Raw genomic sequence first — 23,097 nt, 5'->3', positions numbered from 1 at the left:
TATCATTTGGATGGAACAGATTTATTAACCCATTTTCCCTTGCTAGTGTCTGCCCAATACATACAGGAAATGACATCAGAGGGCCAGTAACATGGCCTCCCTCAGCTGACTTTCATGGCCTCTAGCATGAACAAAGAAGAAATTAAAACACTTTGGTGTGGAACTGGAAACACAGTTTCTTCACATGGGTCTTTTTTTTCATAGTGCAGTTTACAAAATAATAAAAACAAATCCACCAAAATAAAAGACAACAGACATAACCCGCTCATGCAAGAGTCAGCTCTGGGATGTTAAGACACATTTGGCGATTAGTTTTTTTTTTTTTTTTTTATCAGTCAGCAACAGCAGGCAGAATCATGTACAAGTCAGAACTTGAGCATGAATTTCTGGATCATTTTCCAGCAGTGCATCCCATGGAGAAAACAGCTTTGCTGGCGACGACACTGTCTGGTGTGTTACGTGTTCCCATTAAACCAATAAAAATATATACTGGTACCATACTTGTATTTTCAGGACAACCGTTTAAAATTCCCTTGATAGACGTCTAGTCATTCAGTCTAGATGAGGGTTCAAGTTTACGAGACACTCAGTAGACACGAGATACAGCAAAATAAGCTGGCCGCACCTCAGCCAACACCTGTGCCTAAGAGATGCCCGTATACAGCAGTGGGCTATATCAAGTGTCAGAAGGGGTTTCATTTTACTTTTTCCAGAAGTAAAAGGAACTGCTTTATTGTACAGAGAATAATGATTCACTTGTGTTTTTGAGTGTTATTATTCACCAAAGACAAAGGTGACTGCCAAATAAATTAACATGACTACTATTAATAACTATAACGACAGTGATGTTGCTCTGCGAGAGTACCATCAGAAGAAAAGAAAACAAAGAAAACAAATATATATATCTAAATTAGCAAAATTGCCAACTTGTTCAATAATGCCACAGTTTAACCGAAAATAGGAAGTAGGAATGTGGCTCGAAAGCAGCAGGTATCGTAAAGAAGCCAATAAGTTAGTTGCAAGGGCTGAGTATTTAAATAAATACACGTTTAACCCAATACAATATTTTTTTCCATACAAGAAAAAGCACATTGGGAAATTATTAAAACTACGTCAGAAGACAAAGGTGGACTTTCGAAGTGCAATTTGTGAAAACATTTTAGAGCTCTGTTTAACACGTTCAACAAAACCTAGTCTACTCAGACTCAATATTCAAAGCTCCCAGCACACCCCCACCCCCCAAAATAAAGAAAAAAGAAAACAATACAAATAAACATTATAACAGCTTAAACTCTCAAAGCGTTTACTAGCAAATTGTCCAGTGGCCTTCGCATTGATATCCTACAGTAATTGCGTTCCCACTGAAATGCGTCGTTTGTGACATGGAACGATGTTAGCCAGCAAAATGAACCTCCTAATACTGCCCATGTCAAGCCATGACAAGAACCGACACTGAGCAGTTTCAATTTTTAAAACACGAAAACACAAAATAAAGCGGATGGCAACATGTTATATGGTTACAAATATCCTCTCTTTTTTTCTGTTTATTTTAAATTAATTAAACCTATAGTATATACACACACAAAGTCTAGCAAGTAAATTTTGCTGCATTTTGGGGGGAAAGGAACGGACAAAAAAGTCCAGACAAAATGCCTAGGAGTGTTATTGCTTCCGACTTACTGTTAAGAGAGACGTCAAGTAGAAAAGGTTTGATGGTGCTGGTTCAGTATCGGTTACAGAGTTGATAAGTGCAGGATAGCTTATATGAACTGGTGACTAAAACCACATTTTCCGATTCTAGGATTAGAATCTACCCCCGAAAACCCCCACATTCAGGGCTACAGATCATTTTTTTCCTTCACTTGTTGGACTTTGCCAGACTCTGTAGGCACCCTATGTTGTATTCGCAGGGCGTTTGATCCGTTTGCTGGTTTCTTATGTAGCACCTTGCTCAAGTGTTAACTTTGTGGCTAGCAATGCTTGGGTCACAAAGAGCTCAACACACATACATCACTTGCATGTTAAACTGTGATCCCGCATTACTGATGCCCAAATTATTACTATTTTTTTTTTTTTTTTTTTTTTTATTGGCACAGGTGACCACCTTTGAGCCCTGGGTACAGATCTTTATCAGACACCAGAGATCCCGACTTAAAGGGAGACCCATCTTCTGGAAAACAAACCAATCTGATTAAAACATAACCTTCTAAAAACCTACAAATGCAGTTCTCCAGTTTTTTTTTTCTTCTGTATGAAAATTAAGCCTTTTTTCTAAATGCACCTGAAGGCTGAATTCCAAATGCGACATCGGTTTCAAATACGTTCAAAAATAAGTTACAATTTTTAAAATCATTTCAGCATGAAATGAGTATATATATTCCTTTGAACCAAGCCTTTTTGGTTAAAGACAAACTACATTGTATGAGTGTTGACTACCTGTAGCGATTGCGCTTTTTTTGTGGTTGTTTTTTTGTACGTTTGTTCAGAGAGCGTTAAATCTGTAGGAGTCGTTCTGAACGGGAGTTTCCCCCGGAGGTGCTGCTCTCCCGGCGAGGTGCATTGTGGGCTCTAGGAGGAGAAGGCCAGCTTGACGCTGCAGGTGGAGTAGCCTTCGTCGCTGGCTGTGCTCTGACGGCTGCTGTGGTCGTCCAGGTCACTGCTGCTGGTGCTGCAGGGCCGGGCCCCCTCCCCATGGAAGAACTCCGCACTCTCCACGTCCACCTCGATCTCCTCTGCAGGAACACACACATGAGCATGGCCGTTATACAAATCATACTCTTTGAAAGACTAAGGGTGCTAAAACTTTTCAAATTGTATCTGGCCACCTAACCTGCCACCTAATAATCCCCTGATTTAATTGGCAAAAAAATATATTTCTCCCTCTCCACCATGACCCTGATTCATCTGATCAAGAAATTGTCATAATTCGTTAATTTTTGCTGAACCAAAAAACCAGTATCTACACAGGCTCTTTTCAGATAAGGTAGTTAGGGTTTAACGTTGCTTGATTAGTCAACTCGAAAAGTGTGGCACAGATAGCTAAAAACAAACTGCCAGATTGTGTGTTTTAGTAGATTTGAATTGTACATTCAGAGTAAATCTAGCAAGTAAAGCCAGATTTTGAAACATTCGCCTTCTCCTTGCTTGGAAAATGGATCAAGAATAAACCCATTTAAGGCTTGCATTTAGTACAGTGGATTAGTCTTTGATTCCAACATGTTGACAGAACAGCCTTCACTAACAAGGAAATTTAATGCAAAGGCACGTATTCCTGTTGTAAAGTGGCAGAGCTTGCTGTTGCTTAGCCTTGCAGAGAATATATTATATTCTATATTATATATATTATATATATATATATTCTGAGATATAGAATATTAAGGAAAAAGGTATATATTTAAATAAAAAAACAAACAGAAGCAACTGATTCAACCGGCCTACACATACCCATGTTTCTCTCAAAATGGCTGCCCTAATCAACTCCCACACCTGCTTTTATCCCATGTTAATTTGAATCACCAGCAGGTGTGAAATTAGCTGTAACCACCCGGAGCTTCTGACAGAAAGCTAACAGTTTAAGACATGCCTGACAAGTATAGCACACACAGGATGGGTTGAACGCGCATTCCCTGAACAACAAGGACCAGGCCATTTGATTAATTAGTGCCAACTTAAATAATCATTCAACTAGCTCAATCACACCTTGATCTGGCATTTGTGTAAGCACCAGTTACAGCCACAGACTGCAAGCATTTGCGAAAGAATTCACTGCGCTCAAGTACAGGAGTTTATAGAGCTGTCAGAAAACTAAAACTAAGGTAATTGGTCAGAAAGAAACCCAGCACACAGACCGGCCCTCTAGGACTGGAGTTGTGCACCCCTGCCTTAACACATGTAGAAACACTTCAATCATTAAAATAACTAGTTCATGGTGAATATCAAAGCCCTTATCAAAATGGCTTCCTCTCATTTGAGTGCCTGAGCCTGAACAGCTCAGACTTCAGCAGAATCATCTCTGTTGCACATTACATTCTGTTGCACATTACAGTGAGAGCAAGTAAGCTGCTAGGAAGTCGCTAGGGAACAAAATGTCATTGGCAGACAGAACTACATAACTGCACTACAACCAAAACACTTCAACATAGATCTACAACTGCGCTACTGCAGTGATCTTCACTCCTGGTCCTGGAGAGCCGCAGGGTATGCTGGTTCTTGTTTTTGTCTTAATATCAGCAACCAGTTCAGAGAAAAGAACCCAGGGGAGGTGAGTAAACTGTGTAATCAACTGCTTACATTGATCAATTTAGTGCGGAGTAACAACAAAAACCAACACCAATCTCCAGGACCAGGAATGAAGACCATTGCGTGACTGCAATCTGCAGCACAATTGGTCTCTGGACTTCTAGCAGATCCTAGCAAAGGGATCATCAAATCACGGGTCTCGAGGTCCGAGGATTGCAGGTTTTCCACCCTCCCGTTACTTGGGAGTCAGGTGTTCAGATAATTACCTGGGAGAAAAGAAAACCAGGGATTTGGATTTGAGGTCCAGATCTGATGATGGCTGTGTAACAAGGAAAGGAGACAGAGGCGAGGTAGAGAGAAAGCGGCAGGTGGAAGGGGGCGGAGCCTACGCTGACCTTGGTCGGAGTCGGAGCGTTCGGACGAGGGGGCGGAGCCTACGCTGTCGGCGCGCGTGCGTTCGCCGTCGGGCCCGGCCCTCAGCTGGTCCAGCTGCCTCTGTAAGTGCCTCTGCTCCCTCTCCAGGTGATCCAGCTGAGACTGGCCCTTCCGGTCTGCCTCTTCAAGTTTCTGAAGTACAGAGAGACATTCAGCCAAAATGAGCCACAGTGGCTCAGGAGCTGTGAGCGGTCGTCTGGCCGTTTGGAAGGCTTGCCGGTTCGATCCCTTGCCCTGGGTGGGTCGAAGGGTCCCTGAGCAAGACGCCTAACCCCCAATTGCTCCCAACAAGCTGGTTGGTACCTTGCATGGCAGCCAATTGCCATTGGTGTGTGTGTGTGTGTGTGTGTGTGTGTGTGTGTGTGGGTGTGTGAATGGGTGAATGATAGGCATTAATTGTAAAGTGCTTTGGATAAAAGCACTATATAGATGCAGTCCGTTAACCATTTAACAGACGCTCTTATATAGTAACTAGCTTTCAGAAAAGCCTCATTTATACAGTGGGTAGCCTGCCAACACAATATGTCCTCACTATGTTACTTCAGTATTCAGTACATTCAGTACTTCAATGTTATAATATTGCCACTACATGGCAGGGACATTGTGAGAATGTTTGTGTGAGCTGGGATATGCAAGCAGTTGAGGATAAGCACCCTAGGGGGGGCAGCTACAACAACCTGGCCCACCTCAGAACCGAACCTGAAACCACTGAGTTACTGTACAGCTCCCTCACAACCATACTACACCAGAGGCGGCCATCTTATCTGAAAAGAGGCGATATGGGTGCAGGATTTTGTTTTATCCCATTGCAAAGATGCTTGATTCTACTTATCAATGTGGTGATTGAAGACCACCATTATTAGTTCATTAGCTGAATCGGGTATCGTAGCACTAGGCTAAAACAAAAAACTGCACCCACACCGGTCCTTTTCAGATAAGACTGGACACCTCTCTATCTCTACCATTATGCAATACAATAACCTAATTAACATGGAAACAAGATACAATTATATACAAATTGTATGTAAAATAATTCAATATTTAATAAGGCATAATAAAAGTAGTAATCTGAATATGAAGACACATGGTAATGTATTTTTCACATTTTAAAAGACCAAATGTAATTTATTTTTGTGTGTCCCTTGGACCTGAGGCTAAGTGGACGACTGGCAGTGATGAAGTGGATTTCATGTGACTGACTGATAGCAGAGGAAAGCGTGTGAAAGGTGCAATCAGCTGATTTACAGCGAAGGCCTCACTGAAATATCAATCATACGCCGAGGTTATTTTAAAGGTATCCACGGAAAAACACTGCAGGAGAATACAGATCTGCTGCAGTCACACATGCAGATCACTCGAAAATCTAAAGTCCAGAAGTTATGAAATATGGACCAGCAAATTACAGTATAGTGAGCATCAGGAGCTATTCCCATTTATCCCGATATGAGCCCTGGAAAAACACTTTCTTTGCTACATAAGAGCTATATAACTCCTCCATAAGCACTACATAAGCATTCATAAGCGCTTATGTCAATAATAGGCATATGGTTGATGCAGCAAGTGATATTACAATGTCATGCCAAGTGAACGGACACAAGATCGTTATGATGGTTATTGACATAAGTGCTAATGAAGGAGTTATATAGCTCTTATGTAGGAGCCTTGAAATAGTGTTACTGAAAATGCCTTACTTTTTCCTTCCCATAATCCAATTCAACTTAGAGTCTCTTGGGTCGATAGGATCACTGTTCCAGATACAGATGATGCAGTTCATTTTATAACAATGAAAAAGAACACACATAACAAAAATATTTTAAAAAACAAAACAATAATAACTGCAAATGATTAATTACATTATTCACAATCTCTATTTTTCTGATATTCACACTACACCTCCGCAGACCGTCCGGTCCGAGAGGGAAAGCTAGAGTTAGGGACACGGTCTAAACCTATTTTATTAGATATGACTCCAAGCAAACCGGACACAGCTATAAATAGCTGTAGATTTAGAGGACAGCTTTGGCAAAGTAATTCTTGCCATTTTTGTCCAATGGCCAGCTGCTTCTCAGAAAACGAGGCTAACAGCGGAATGGGATTGGTAGCGGGGCTTTGTACACAACCTCCTATCGTTCAGCTACACTCCCCTTGCAAAAGACCTCTGCACTCAACAGTACTAAACTGGTCTTCTCATCCATGAGAGAAATGAACCTTTTTTTCAGACTTGCACCATTTCCAGTTGCACAAACACAGCCACACAAGCTGAGAAATGCATCACAGAATCTGTATTATGTAATCCGATTATCCAATATGACTGCTGTTCCAATAGGCGACCATGATGTAATTTATACAAGATTCAGGCAACTAGTACTACTCACTTTAACACTCCAACTACTGAAGAACATAGCTATGCCTAGACAGGACTGGAATGTGTTTGTACCTTTTTACATTTTTCTGACACAGCCTTTGCCATCCCAGATGCCACAAAATAAATGACGCGTGTGTCTGCCTGAAAGTGTGACAAACAACATCTGCAAGGCTGCAGTTGGTAGCTACTCTTTACCAATGATTAATCTGTCGTGCGTCCAAATGCAGTTACATTGTATTCATCAAATACCGACGGCGCACAGAGCCACACAGGAAAACTGAAAAAGATGCTGGGTGACTCATTCAGTTAAGGCACTGGAGTGTATGGATGAGCCCCACGATGTCGGACTGCGGCAGTGCTGACTGCGGTATCTCCAGAACCATTAGCGATTGTGTCGCCCAGGTTACGGGAGCTCTTCATAGCTCTCTACCATGGACTGCGTGCCAAAGCCCAGTATGAAAAGGTCTTCCTCCGACTCTACCCTATAAGAGCTTGACTGTTGGCTGCCGGTGGTGTGAAAAGTAGCAGGCCGGTGATAAAACTCTTTTCAGAGGAGAACCGTGGATGTCTCCACCTTCCTGTTTGGACAGTAGGGAACGATGCAGTTATGCTTTGCGCAGCGTTATAAAAACAATAATAATAATAATAATAATGACCTTAATGTGTGCTTTAGCTTTATTCAGCAGTCCCAGGGTGGTGTGGCGGCTGCAGTTGGGTCCCAGCGGTATAAGTGCCTTCAGTCTCTCCAAACACAGCCGGAGATGTGCTCGTCTACAGAGGAGAGAAACAACAGCTTTCAGTTTTTTACATTCCTCCCCCAACCCCTCAACATACATCAACTCAAATAACCTTTCAATATTAAGAACGTTACACTTTCAGAAGTAAATGTTTGAATTGCCAGCAATATATAATTAAAGTGTACCTTTTTTTGCTTGAACCCATTTGTACCCAAAGAGAACATTACTGTACTGCAGGGTACATTTTGGAAAAATTCCCATTTAAGAAACAACAGTAGAGCTAAATCTTTTCAGAATACTTCCTGGCACTTTCCAAGGTATATTTATACTGATATTAATCTCATGCCAGAACATTCCCAAACATGCCTTTTATGATTGAAAACAAGAAACTTCAGTTGCTCTGATCTAGTCATTAATAAAGCGTATCTCTTGTACTTGTATATACTTCATTCCAGCACCTCTCATTCTTTCATACACCTACAAGGGGACCCTGCTTTGATGCTTCCCAGGCAACTAGCTTTCATCATTACATCACACGTTTCAGGCAGGCCTGTGGTTTATATATAGACTAGGGAAAAACCCATCCCATAATAACATCTAAACAGCCATCACCAGGGATCCTCAGAGAGCAACATATCATAAGAACAGGGAAACACAGAAAAGGAAATTCCTAATGTGTGGAGACATGAATGAACAAATCAGTCATCAGCATTGTTACTATAATACAGTATATTTTTCCCTCTCTGGGCAGAAGTTACCAGCTAATCTAATACTAATACTGAGTTTGCAGTATTTGTACTCAAAACAATACTTAAAAATATCAATGCAATTACTTAGTAAAATGTCCTTTAAGATTAGAAGTTAAACACTACTTAATTTGGCAAAACAAAGATGATAAAAACTTCTGAGGATGGTATAGTCCCATAGTGCAGCAGTAACACACTTTCATTCAGGAAAAAATAATGTTTCATTATTTTGTTTCCCAGCTCTTTCAGCCTCATTACACTCTCACAATTTTTGGCTTCGTCGGCTGCGTCGAAAAACAATTTGAGAATGTAAAAACAAAGGCACGTTGGCATGAATATTAATAGTGTTTTTAATACTGTGACTCACAGTGATCTCTGCAAGGCAGATCTGCCTATCATCTGTTGAAGAATTGTCCGTCTTTGCTTACAAGGAGGACAAATCATCTGTAATTTGTTTACTGTGCAATCATGGAATGAATTATGTGATGAAGCCAACATACCCAATGATCTATTACATCGCTACATTTATGCAGGTTGTTAGCTTGTTAGCATTACATTAGGGCTGCCTTTCACAGCCAATCAGAGAGCCCATGATAAATGGTTTACCATGACTAGGATTTTAGTGTTATCCATTTGCAAATGTAATAATACTGAAAAATGTAGGATACATTTTCATTTCCAAACACTCAAATAACTCACAGTCCTTGTGTGATGTTGTTTATAACTTGAAAATAATACACCCAGTCCAAGTTAAAACCAATATACCAGTTGAATATTTGTACAATCACATGAAATGCATCATTTAGAAATTAGAGAATGTATTTATTTGGTGATGATTTGAAATACTGAGGAAAAGACAAGCTCATAAAATTTTATCCATTACAGTTTTATACGTGTTAACGGTAGAAGTTACATGAAATAGCACACATGGTCAGAAGCAGTCAATAATCCAAACTTCTGGCAGCCTGAGGGGCCAGCCCACATCAGTGAGTCAGCCCCACTAATAGGCATGAGTGTGAAGGGTTATGAAACCACCATAGAGCCTGGCTGAGAGAAACGCTTCTGAGCGCTAGGACACTCACACACACACACACACACACACACAAACACAAACACACACACACACACACACACACACACACACACACACACACACACCATTCCAGCTGATATTACACCCGACAGCAGCTTTCGGGTCAGGCTGATTTTACTGCATTCAGGCCACATGTAATCCTGTAATCCGTCCAGGTTGCCATGCAGGATGTCAGAGACACCCACACTCGCCAGTCCTGCTGAATTCACAGTTGGTTGGTTGTCGAGTGCCTGTTTTTCGTAGTTTGAATCATAACCTTCAAAGGCCTAGAAGCAGTTGGAGCCCTCCCACGTCTCCAAACATGTGTGTGTGTGTGTTTGTGTGTGTGTGCGCACATGTGTGTGCAAGGGTGTATGTGTGTGTGCGTACACGTATGGGCAAGTGTGCGTGCATGTGTGCATACGTCTGTCTTCTGTACATTTTTGTCACGATCTGCAGAATAAAAACTTAAGCTGCGTGTGATTTTACCTGGGTGAACTTGGCTATACAAACAAGCGCCCTTAATGGCTGTCCTAAAATAATGTTTTTTAAAATCACCTTCCACACTTATTGCTTAACACCAGACAGTGATAACTATCCCTGTTCATTTTCAGCTACAGTAAAACAGATACTCTTGCAATTACAAAATCTTACTTTAACATACAACCACAAAACAACCTGACAAAGTTCTTCAACAAACTACGCACTGTATCTCAGACCTGCACTCAAATTCATTGATGTATCAAATTGCAGCTCTTCCCCCACAGGAAATGCAATTTGCCCGTAGCCTGCTGCAGGTTTCCGGGAACAAGATACTTTTCCATCTGAATGGACGCCATTCTGCTCCACCCACCTGTGTGAGAGACACGCACTCACTCTGCAGTAGGTTACGTAAGCATTCAGAGAACCAACTGCCATGCACCTGCGTGGGCTCAATGACCCTTCAGCAAATCCATTTTCATTTTCTATTCCTTTCATACACATACTGCGGGCACTCCGCTTTCCTCCCACACTCAAAGACATCCATGTCAGGTTAGGTGTGCTCCTGCCATGCTTGACCAAGGCCCTGGCCTCAGAGTTGGTCCCCGGACACTGCACTGTGGCTGCCCACTGCTCCTGGGTAACTAGGATGAGGCAAATGCAGAGGACAAATTACTCCAACGAGATTCAATAAAGTATATATTTGTCAGTCCATCGCTTTATAATTCTTCTAATTATGATTACAGTTAGTATTAGAAGTAATGATAACAACAGTAACAACAAATCAGTTCATACCAGTCCAGACCTGACCTTTGATCAGCTCTCATTCAGGACTCGGGCGATCGAAACCACCTGATTTGCACACCGTGCAGAGCCACAAAGCGATACAACCAAAGGACAAAAGGAGAGTTTTCCATCCTGCTGTGTCCGTATCATTGTGACCTGTCCAAACACACAGCGTTCCTGTGAAGCTTTCCAGGTGAGACACACCGCTGTAGTGATTGGCCGGGCTTACAGTGACCTGGCCAATCGCACGCTGCCCTGTGGACACCAGCAGAAGGTGGGCCTTGGCCCAGGAACTGAACTGCTCATGCGGTACGGACCCTCTCTCTGCTCTGCCGCCGCACAGCTACCCAGAATCCTTCACCCCACCGCTCACAAGCTGCCAACATCCAGTGAACACGTTCAGCAGGGGCTGGTGCCCATTCTGCAGAAGATCTCCTTGTGGCATGACTGTTTGTCAGGACACTGCCTCATTCACACTCATCCCACTAGAGGCCATTTTAAATGGCATAAATGGAAATGAGCGAAAGGTAAATTACGCGCAGACATTAGGGAGTACTTCTTCACACAGAAAGTAGGCGCTGTGTGGAATAGCTTGCCAGGTCGTAGAGGCAGAAACTCTGGGGGTTTTCAAGTCCAGACTTGATACGGCACTAGATGCCATCTAGTTTGTAGGTAAACAGTGTGGACGAGGTACCCTTTAGTTGTGGGAAAATGGTGAGCATTGTTGGGTTGAGTGGCCTGTTCTCATCATTACGTTATGTAACTTTATGTTATGTTGTTATGTTATGTCACATCACATCCTATAGAGGTCATGCTCTTCCTTAATCAAGGCCTTTGGCTCTTTCCATACTCTTCTTTTGTGTACAGAAACTGTGTCCTGCCGCTATAAGAGAGGTGCTAGTTAGCCGTATTTCCCGATAGCTCAGTTCATGGGTTGCACCCTGGGGCTAAGCACACTGACGGCAGACCGCTGGCACAAAAGGACACAGGTTCCACACGTTGCATCTGCGGAACCCAGCCCCAACTAAACCGAAAGCCATTCTCGCTCCTCAAAAGATTCAATCTTCCCTTTCAATCATCACACAAGTTCAATCACCTGGAAAAGAGGCGGAAAAGCAGCGTCCACCGGGGTTGACTAGTGCGGTTACGGTTACGTAAAAACAAAATGGGTTTCAAAGTACGTAAGCTGCGATGGCAAGTGCCTAGCCTGGTGACTCATTCTTTTACTTTCTTTTGCTATTGTGGTGATCTTTGCACTTTTTCAAAACGTTACGAAATTGTCAATGAGATTTCCAATGTAGACTTGCTTATGGGTTACGCAGCAAGCGAATGTTCATTGTGCATTATTCGGAGGGCAGCGTTTGGAAGCAGGACCAGAAACAATGGACGGTTTTGTTATTCCAGATCGTCTGCACTCCCCTCCTCCCGTGACACGGCCATGTAGTTTCGACGTCACATGGGTAGATTACGGCATGCCAGACACAACAGGCTACAGGTTTATTACGGGCTTTCCCTCGTTTTCTACACGAAACACGAGTGGAAGAGGGTGCAAAAGGACCATTTGGCTGAAAAAAAACTGGATTTACGCGTGATTAAAAGTCCCATTTTCATACTCGTTCAGCTCTAAAGCTTTTTTAAAAAGGAGAGCCAATACTCATTTTGGATTTTTTTCTGACAGGGAGGAAGCAGAGAGGACAGACACACACAGAAGGGATTACAGGTCAGAATGTGGCTTCAAACTGAGCAGCCAAAACCAGGCTTCTTTCTTTAAGCTCATTCTCCTGGTCATGCTGAGAGACGGTGCTCATGAGCGCCACTGCGGTTGACTCCGGTGTAGGTCGTTCAGACTTGTTTTCAATGTAAAGTCAATGATACCATTGCGTTCAAAATACAAAGTCAATTAATTTATCTCCACTTGAAAATGTAGTCGCAACCGTTGTTCTCTTCATCTAATTTCTCTTCATCTAATTTCTCCCCATGCGCCAATTTTTAAGCCGTTGTGTTATTAAGACAATGCATTGTGATTACATCTGTCCCCAGACTCTTATCTTACGTGCTCAGTGGAGTAGTCACACTCGGCTTCCCTACTGTGCAGTCTCTCGCCGCAAATGTAACAACATGGTGATGCGTGGAAACACTTTTCACGGCCCATGGATAGTACACTCGGTCCATATTTTCTCTGCAGTCTATGATTCAATCCCTCACCGATGAACTTATACATGAAGCCGGCCTCCCTCCAGACCAAACCACACACCTCACCATCAAAATCCTTTTTTAAAAAGAGATACTAATTCCGGATGGATCTGTATAGATTTTACACTGTGATACAAGGTCAGACAGTTGTAAATGGCCCATTAACGGGCGAACAGTAACAAGTTGACTTTTCCGCACGTGGGTTTTAGGCACAGCCACAGTACAGATCAGCTGACCACAGTGGCTGCATGACAGCCTTCATAAAATTTTATCACCTTCAAAAAATTACCCACATTTCAATATGCTGAGTGCTTAAGATTTATGTTTAAAGACAAAAAACTGCTTAAATGCTTATTGGGTTATATTGTGTTATATTGGTCAGATAAGCTAAGCTGCTTGTATGCAGACGTGTGATAACTGCAGTTCTTTGACCTTTCTGTTCACATTTAGCTCATTTAAACTCACGTGGGCACCAGTATAGATAGCACTTTATTACGTATTTATGTGTGTTCAGAGATGCTCTTCTGCATACCACTGTTGTAATGTGTGGTTATTTGCGTTACTGTCACCTTCCTATCAGCTTTGACCAGGCTGGCCATTCTCCTCTGACATCTCTCATTAATAAGGCGTTTCTGTCTGCAGAACTGCTGCTCACTGGATTTTTTTTGTTTTTTTGCACCATTCTTTGCAGACTCTAGAGACTAGTGTGCGTGAAAATCCCTGGAGAACAGCAGTTTCTGAGATACTCAAACCACCCTTTCTGCCACCAACAATCATTGTGTCTGTACACGGCTCAGCCATATTTTCTCTACTCTGATTGGCAGATTGAGTGCAGCCAGTGTGTTTTTTACTATGTTTATTTCCATTCAAAATGTTCCTAATAAAGTGCTCGGTGAGTGTATGTTTGTTATGGACTGTATTATGGATAGCATTGGTTTGGACTACATGCTTCCCTTTTCAAATTCTGCTTAATATCTCCATTTACTTTTTAATGTATTCTCTTTTTAAGCACTTCTCTTTTTTTCTCTCCAAATACTTCTCTGTCCGTTGTTTTATATGCATTTCATGTGACCATTTGAAATTTTTTTAGACATTTTTTTAGACATCTGCTGCCATCGTTACCAGGACCTGGCCCGGAAGAAGCGATATTGATACTTCTATGGGACCTTCCTGGCTAGCAAGCTAGCTAAACAACCAAATAAATAAAAATGTTGGAATTTTTCACTTGTTATCCTTCCTTTAGCTGTGTGTTTTATGAACACTGGGGAACCATCACACACTGATAATGTAATTTTCATAACTTTTTCCTGTGGCTTCAGGCACAGTGACTGGGCATTGACAGATGCCTCAACACGCAACACATATCCTGACCACTGTTGCCCTCAATTACGTTTTCCTCAGTAAAATCTAATATGCCTTTTTAAAAACCACATGCAAATTTGCATGCCCATTTGCATCAGTGTATCATACTGTGACCCCCGTATTGCGATATTCATTATATCGTGACCCCTCAACTGGGATATGCTTTGCATGGCTTGGCACCTTACCACACCCAGCCCTACCGCTAACACAAGGATTGGGGAGTGAGTAACTCCATGTTCCTCTTGCAGCTCGACACTGCCACGTAATCTCAGCCAAGCAGTACAATCACATTCCCCCATTTTGAAAGAGGCAGCCTGCATTTTCCTAAGCACACAGAGATGTGGGGCAGACAAAAAGCAGAAGCTCAGATTGGTACCCTTTAGCCCACAGAGAGTTAAAGCTTAACCCAACAATATAGACCCAGGACTTTTTTCCAGCTGTTCAGCAGCTTCTATCAGCTTCCTCTGTCCTCCACTACCCTCTCGTTAGCAGTCCCGTCTAGACGAGCGTTAGAGACAGCGGAGAGAAAAGAAAAGAAAAAAAACCTATCCTGACCCCGACGCACGTTTTTCAACCAGCCAAAGATCAAGTCGAGAAAGGTTTGCAAGGAGTGGTGTTGGAAGGAACAAACGGTTCCAGTTTACCGAACAAGGGTCACATAGCGGCCCGGGTTTCCTGCAGGAACAGGGCGAACTAAACGTGTGTATCCTCAAAACACCCTTCAGAAAACACTTGTGAAGATGTTTCAGCGCCCGAGCTCTTGGGGGTGACAGTGAGCGGATGTTGAAGTGAGCTGCTGGAACCACATCTTCGGAGATGCGTTCTACACAAGTCAGAGAGAGACAAATGCACTGCAAACCAAAGTCCTCACCAAGCTCAATGTAAAACAGAGTGTAAATATTTGGACGGCGACAATTTTTTGGTTGTTTTGGCTCTATACTCCAGTACTTTGAATTTGAAATAATACAATGAATATGAGGTTAAAGTGAAGACTGTCAGCTTTGAATTTGAGGGCATTTGTATCCATACTGGGGATTTGCAACCAAGCACTAAATATGATTACTTTATTTCAGATTATGTTAATTTGTCCAAGTACTTTTGGTCCCCTAAAATGGGGGGGTCTATGTATAAAAGGGCGTGCGATTCCTACAAAGATCGGCCGATATGGATGTACGTACCCTCAGAAATACCATTAAATTGACACAATTCATCGTTTAATGTGAAATGCAATGTGCAGTAGTACAGTAAAAACAACACAGATTGTGTCACTGTTCCAATACGTTTGCGGTACACTGTATACTGTATACCTAGCAAGTAAATAATGCATTGCGTCATTAAAATAAATAATCTCCAAAAGAATCTCCAAAATCCCCCCCACTTCAGGGGGGAAAACATGATCAGCTTTGAAATGTAAAGAATCAATCCCAGTCAACAAAGATGCCATAAAAGACACAACTTGTGTCTCTCTGACATGCATCTCCGATGATATGATTCTGACCAACTGTTGTGTTTAATGTCCCCCTTGCAAAAGAGATTTAAATCTCATGGGGGTATGCCTGCTTAAATAAAGGTTAAATAAATAGTAAAAATAAGACGTGTCATTTCAATGTTTCTTTTCAATTCTATCAGCTATCCGCGTACATCCAGATCCTGGTTTGCCCAGTGCACTCTTGGCTGCACAGCTGTCCTGTAAACATTGAACTTTTACTTTACATCTGAGTGAAGTTTCACAGCAGCCTCTCCCTGGTATATGACGTGTGTACACAGACAGCAGAATTACTCTGTCTCTGTAAACAGAGGATTCGCAGTTTCACTTCTGTCTGGCCTCAAATAGCCCTGCCAACTGAAACCATAGCAACAGAACCTCCATAGTGTGATCCAGTTCAACGCCTGTTTGGCGAGTCTTTGGTAGTTCAACAAAGTACTACTTTACTGTGCCCATACGAACAGGTGAAATTGACGCATCATTCTTCCCCTCCTGTGGGTCCCACCCTTAGCCTAGATAGTCTCAAGTGACAGCTGTGGTCATTACTGCACTCGCAGATAGCAAACATGGACAAAATAATAAACTAAAACAATAAAACAACTCACCTGTTCTTCTCCAACTCGTTGTGCGTGGACCTACAAAATAGATAGTAAACGTAAAAAAAATGTGCATTAACTTGACTGAAAACACCTCAGCATGAGATCATGAAAAACAATTTTAACATTTTCTGAATCCACCCTCAATACCACCAAGAAACTGCTCAACAAAGACAAGCAATAAATCAAAGAAAAAAATATGAGGTAAAATGTTGCTGGAATTTACTGCTGGAAAATACAAAAATGTTTGTGCAAAAAGCATGGTGGAGTCCTATGCAGCTGCAAGCAGGGATAAGACAGTCATGATGTCACCTTGCTGGGAGAAGCCAGAGCAGCTTCACCAATCACGGAATGCACAGGTGCTGATTGGTGGATATTTCTGGCTATATTTCAGGATGCCGGTAGGAACTAGCACAAAGTATCCTAAATGTATCCGCACGTTACCCAGGCAATGCACGATTGGTAGAATGACTCCGTGTTTGCTATGTGTAAGGTGACATTAGGCAGTTCCTTATCCTGTTTTACTGTCCTCAAGCTCTGCAAGAGACACTGTTGAAACCCCCTTCCATCGTACCAGGACCCTACACCGCACTGACCCCTGTGTCAGCAACGCGATCCCTGCGAGAGGTGTTAGCTACGCAAAGTGCAGCTCTTTTTTATGGAAACATGACGAGGCGTAACAGGGAGGACTGGAGGTGACGTAGCTGGCTAGGAATACGACAAACGCAGTGTGGGGGGGGGAGGGGGGGAGAGGGGGCAGCTCCCAGCACACATCCAACAACCACCTTCACTAAACAACTGTCCATTTCTTCCTATTCTTCTGCTGGCCACCTTCTGTTGACCTGACATGCTATTGGCCAATGTCCTTGTTTTAGAACCAGCCTTCCGATCCACAGTGGACAGACCACATGCTCAGAAGGTTCTCGTCAAATACTTTAGCACACATTTCAGTTCCAGCAAAACAGATTTGGCCAAAGGCTATTTGGTAGCACAGACACACAGTTGTTATATGTAAAAGTTGAACATCAGTGAGCAAAAACACGCCCCATATAAAACTGTACAGATGTGGTATCACACATTGCTATTCATTATGTAGATTCATTGCTATTCATTAATGTCGATCTTTGCTGTGAAACAGGAACCAAAATACAGTTGCTATGACTAACAAATACTCCTTTTTAGGTTTAAACAGATTCTAATCTGAGACAGTCACTCTGCCCTGAGGCAAACAACTGTGATGGGGATATTTACAGCGCACCACAATCTCCATGTGATAGTTTGGAACTCAAACACAAATTACATGAAAATTGCCAGCTGCTAAGGTTTACAGGCTGCAGGAAAAGGATGCCATACAAATTAACTGGGCACTGCGTATGTGCTGGGCTCTAGTTGACAGGAACATTCCCATAGTGCTACAGGAGTCCTAACCAGGACATTTGCCTGATAAAACTGCATTATGACTGCGCGAAATTGAAGTTTGATTGCCATGGAATTTCCAAGTACTGCTATGGCAGTGTAGCATAATGGTTAAGAAGCTGGGATTGTTCTGAGCTTGATTCCCAGGTAGGATTTTGGCATTGCGCCTATAAGCAAGGCACTTTACCTGAATACCAGCAAAGTATATTATAGTATAATTGGACTGTATCACAAAACAAATAATCATCTATGCAAATGGCTCTAGTCTGCCAAAATGTGAATGCAATGTAAGATTTCACACTAACAACAGTACATCTCTCCATCAGGACATTTTATTGCAGAGTGCAACCCTGGAGAGGAACTGTGAATTTTAACCAGTCGTAAAAAACCATTTTAAAATGGACAGAGAAATGAAACAGGAAGCAACTGCATTTTTTAAAATCATCTTAACAATAACAAATATTTCTAGAATTAAGCTGAAAAATCATCAGAAAATATGCATGCATTCCCTTGCAAATACAGGGCTGTTGAAATAAACTGACAAACATATGTTTAATGAACCAGTTCAATTTAAAATGCCATTTTATGAAAATATATAAATCTGAAATCATTGCATTCGATATATTGAATGCATTAGCAACGAAATGTTCCGGAGCTATTTGCACATGGCCCCTAACCTATTCGGTTCACTGCAGTGGGTTTGACAATCAGCTGATGAAAGCTTGAGCTGTTACTACGGCCTCCCATCCCCCAAAGCAAACAAGGAAACGTTCCCTGCTCATTCCATAGGAACAAGCATACACTCCAATCCATATACATTCCACATGCATTTATAAACGGTTTATAAGCAGCGTCTACATCCTCTTTTTTTTTTTTTTTTTTTTAACTTTTCTCACACTTCTTGTATTTCATATGATATGCTGCGAACATTACGTGTGCAAAAACAGCGTGCAGGGTATACACAAAAAATATCGTGTAGCACTAGGTACTGAAGATATTCAATAATGTGTAATTGACGAAAAAAGTGCACGTAAAACAAGGGTGGTGTATTTTAATATTTCTGGCTAGTTGCTAAACAATACGACATATTTGCTTACCTGTTGTGACCATTGTGACATTTCTTGTTCTTTAATTTCCTTTGTCTGTTGTGGTTTTCGTCCTGAACTGAAGGAAACGTCGAAGCATACCCGTGTTCACATTCTGGTTGGGGAAAAATGCACCGATGAGCTGCTATCCAGTCATTCATACCCTGCGCATTAAACACCTATTTTTTTCCACCAAAACAATCGACAAAACATGTCAGCCAAACATGGATAAGTGGGTAATATGACATGCAAAAATTAATGTTCTATAAAAATACATATTTTTAAAACGATGCACAGACCTAGCAAACTAATTAACAGCTATGACACACATCATAATTCATTTGGGAAGCGACGCGAACCAGTATTGCCCTGGTTAGCTTCGTACCTCTCTCCCTCCTTTCGAGATATTCTGCAGCTTCCAATAACCTCTGGATGTTGATAATCTGCACTGCCGTCATTTTTCTAGCTATCTCTCTAGGGTAACTGGTATTTCAGGGACAGATGTCGCAGGACTGGGTACTGATTAAACGTGATAATTGCGGAGAGAGAATTGGCTAGAACAAACGAGGTAAACACTTTAATATCTATTTATTAGCGTGCTATCCCGCAGTAAATTGGCAACCCTAGCTAATTTTAGCGGTGGCTACCGAAAAACGAGATAGGCTATTGCTTTGAAGTGCCAATCAGGTTTTGCTATTTAGCTAAAAGCACGCTAGAATAATAAAAATATCTAAGATTGCTGAGATTATATAAAACAGACTAAACTATACAAAAGCCCCAAGCTTTGGAAGTCTCGGCTGTTTCCTTCTACTCCAACCCAGTTTGTTTACCTGGATCCACAGCTGAGGGGAGGAGAATCTGCAAGTCCATCGCAATGCTCTCTGGGATATCGAGTTACTTAAAATTCTCCACAGACTTCAGCATCCACTCCACGACTCAAAAGAGCCCATAATAACATAATAGTTTAACCGAAAACGTGCAGACTCGATAATAAAAAAAACTCATCAGATAACGATGCATGAATCAAAACGAAATATTTTGCGACACCACATAAAGATAGATTAATCCACCTGCATATTATATTTTATTATAATACCTTCACCTTACTATGCAAGTTATTTTTATTTTATTATCATTTATATAATAATAATAATAATAATAATAATTATTATTATTATTATTTTGTATTTTATTATTATTATTATTATTATTATTATTATTATTATTATTATATCGACTATTATTAGGCTATTATGGAGCTTGGGCAACATACTAGCCTATTTTGTACACCTAACCAATGGAGAAATGATTGTGGTTACTGCGATTATTATTCAATCTACATCTGTTAGCGCCTTTTTTGCAGAAAATGCCGGCATTTCCCATGACATTGCTTACAGAACGCATACATTTCCCATGAACCGTGGCTCACGAAGCCCGGCCCAGCAACACGTGCCGTCATAGCCTGCGCAGCGAATGATTGGATACACAGTGGGAAACAGCAAACCCAACATCACATTAAACCAATCACAGCAAGAGAATTTGTTCCATGTGGAAACCATGTGAAAACTCCTATGGGTACCAGGAAGCGGCAAATTGCCTGCTGCAGTAATGTTCCTTAAACGGCTGTTCTTGTTATAAGATTTTATTAGTCTAGTTAAAACACTGTTATAACATTTATGAACACTGAAGTGAACTGTATAATCCATGCATATTCTTTGTTAGCCTAACAGCAGTTTGCAACTTCGTCTTTTAGGCGCTACATTATATTGAGTTTAGTGCTCTATTTGCAGAACAGTGTCATTCTCTAGCCACAAATCCCGTGTGACCTACGCAAATGTAACGTGTACGTGTACACGACGTGTTCATTTCAACGAAAGAGAAGATGCGCATTATTAGTTTGACTGACACTGATCTGCTCGATGAATTTTGTAGGCTACTACAAAATAAACACTTGATGCCCAACTTGCTAGCAGCAACCTTACTGGTCCATGGATACATTTCCATTAAATCTCGTCAAATGTAAACTATATTGCGCCGTATTAACTATACAGAAGGGAAAAAATCCCAGACTTTGAAATACGACACCGAGTACAAACATATAGCCTTGCATGTTCAACACTATTTGCAATTGTACACATGTTGGGGGACATGAACACAAATATAATACGTTTAAAATTCAGCACGAATCACTGGCCTCAATAATCTATCCTTTGCGTCTATAAAAATAAATAAATAAATAAATTATCTGTCACAAACTAGTAAACCAATCACACGAAGAAGGTGCAATGTGGCTATGTGTTTTTAATTTTCCTTGCCCCGCTAGCCTACATCAGTTCCACTGAAACGATAGACTGTAGGCCTACTTGCATTGCACAATAATGGGCTACAGCGCTAGAATCTACCAAAGTCTGCTACATCTGCTGAAGACACAAAACGAACATTTTTGCTTGCACATACCTAGACAATCATTTGTTTGATTCAAAAACAATGGTTAATGAAATGCTAATGAACTTCAAGGAAATGTATTTCAATATTCAAATAAATAAACAAATAAATAAAAGATTTAGAAGTAGCTACATTTAAAAATTAGTCGTATGTGCTACAATAGGTCTAAAACAAACTACATGTGAATCAATATGAATAGGAACTTTGCTGTTTTAAAACTCGCACAGATCTGTATGGACAAAAGAACAGCAAGTTAACGCTATATATAGGCTACATACATAGACCAGAAAATCATAATATTTCCATTGTAAAGCAGTGATGTATTTGACAGTCCTACATGCCTCTTGTTACACGACACAGCAAGTAGTTTTATTCTGAACTCCGTCCTTTGTTGTCTGAGACGGGCATGCAACCGTCCTCAGATGATACATGCGATTTCAGCCTATTAAACAAAAATATAGCTAAACATGAGGACTTACTTCCGTTTTTCTTTTCATTATTTTCAATGTAACTTGCAGCTTCTAGCAAAACTTGTACATTTTTCAGAAAGGTGTCAATCTTGTCCATCGCAGAGTCATCCGAGCTGAAGACGTCACTGAAAGGGGAGCAGGACATCTGGCAGAAGTCCTGCTGATCCATAGATGTCTCGGACTCAAAAAAGACCTCTTCGGATTGCATCCTTTTTTGTTGCCTCTCACTTCTCACCATTTTTAGATTGCTTCTGGGTTACGGTATAGCGTTTGAACAGAGATTTTCGGCCAAGTATTCTATGTGCTGCTTCTGGTGGAGGCAATTCGTGCAGTTTGGGATTAGATGAATGGAATGGTCTTGCCTTGCCTTGCCTGTTGGCTCCCGCGGGGTCCTAGTGCCAGCTATTTCAGAACCTTTCCTTTAAAACGCAAAAATAACATTCGCCATCCAGGTTATTTCATAATTGAAGGGTTGAACATGAATTCATCCTTATTAACACCCTCCAAACATTATTATGTTCATTCCGATAGTGATGCGAAAGATGTCTGACAGAATTAAAAGTAGGAAGTATCACAAATGATACTGAATTCACAGATTAACATTTCATGTTTTGACATTTGAAGTCTAAAACCAAAACCCATCTGAAAGCTGTCAGGAGTGTTGTCTGAACAAGGGGCTACTTGATACTTGCTTTAAGTTAAATAAAGCTGTTGAAAAGTCTTGTTCTTTGAATAAATCTTTCATGTGGAATACCTGACTGAGCTGGGTATCCAGTGGCCTGGATATAATCCTAGTTGCCGGCTGGAGTCCTATGGGATGATAGTCAGTCATCCATGGGTTGAGAGGAATGGTTTCATTCAACATGAAGGTCCTGACCTCATCAAAACTCCTTCGCGTACAATAAGACTGACTAAATTATTTTAGGCTACCTTCTGCATTTTCTTTCTGCTCAGCACACTTTATACACTTTATACTCCCTGAAGATATGAAGTATGCAAATATGCTCCCTTTATTTATAGAATGAGCTTAGCGTGATCTGCCAGAGGTTTTGTAAGGAAGGAAAATGCAAGATATCGAGTTTGATGAACGATTTGCTCTTGTTGAAAATCTGCTTACTGTATATTCAGGATGAGAGCAGATGTTTACTGTGTGTGTGTGTTCAAATGTAGGACTTAAAGGTTGC

General features: G+C 41.3%; 1 protein-coding gene across 2 annotated transcripts; it reads right to left on the bottom strand.

Annotated features, from left to right (window-relative positions):
* On the bottom strand, positions 1-22,216 carry LOC133118218 (max-interacting protein 1-like). 2 transcript variants are annotated; one of them, XM_061228030.1, is made up of 6 exons: positions 21,923-22,216; positions 19,011-19,113; positions 16,507-16,536; positions 7,696-7,810; positions 4,635-4,806; positions 1-2,732 (listed from the first exon to the last, which is right to left on the bottom strand). In XM_061228030.1, exons 1-6 carry the CDS (start codon positions 22,149-22,151, stop codon positions 2,569-2,571), a joined length of 813 nt encoding a protein of 270 aa, XP_061084014.1. In that variant the 5' UTR covers positions 22,152-22,216; the 3' UTR covers positions 1-2,568. The 2 variants fall into 2 exon arrangements, with proteins under 2 accessions (XP_061084014.1, XP_061084015.1); XM_061228031.1 differs by lacking the exon at positions 21,923-22,216 and adding an exon at positions 19,384-19,809.
* Between the last annotated feature and the right edge of the window lie 881 nt (positions 22,217-23,097).

Source organism: Conger conger, chromosome 18, assembly GCF_963514075.1.
Source record: "Conger conger chromosome 18, fConCon1.1, whole genome shotgun sequence".
NCBI classification, from domain to species: Eukaryota; Metazoa; Chordata; class Actinopteri; order Anguilliformes; family Congridae; genus Conger; species Conger conger.
The sequence above is the reverse complement of the archived record's forward strand: the minus strand, read 5'-3'. Positions and strand labels throughout refer to the sequence as shown.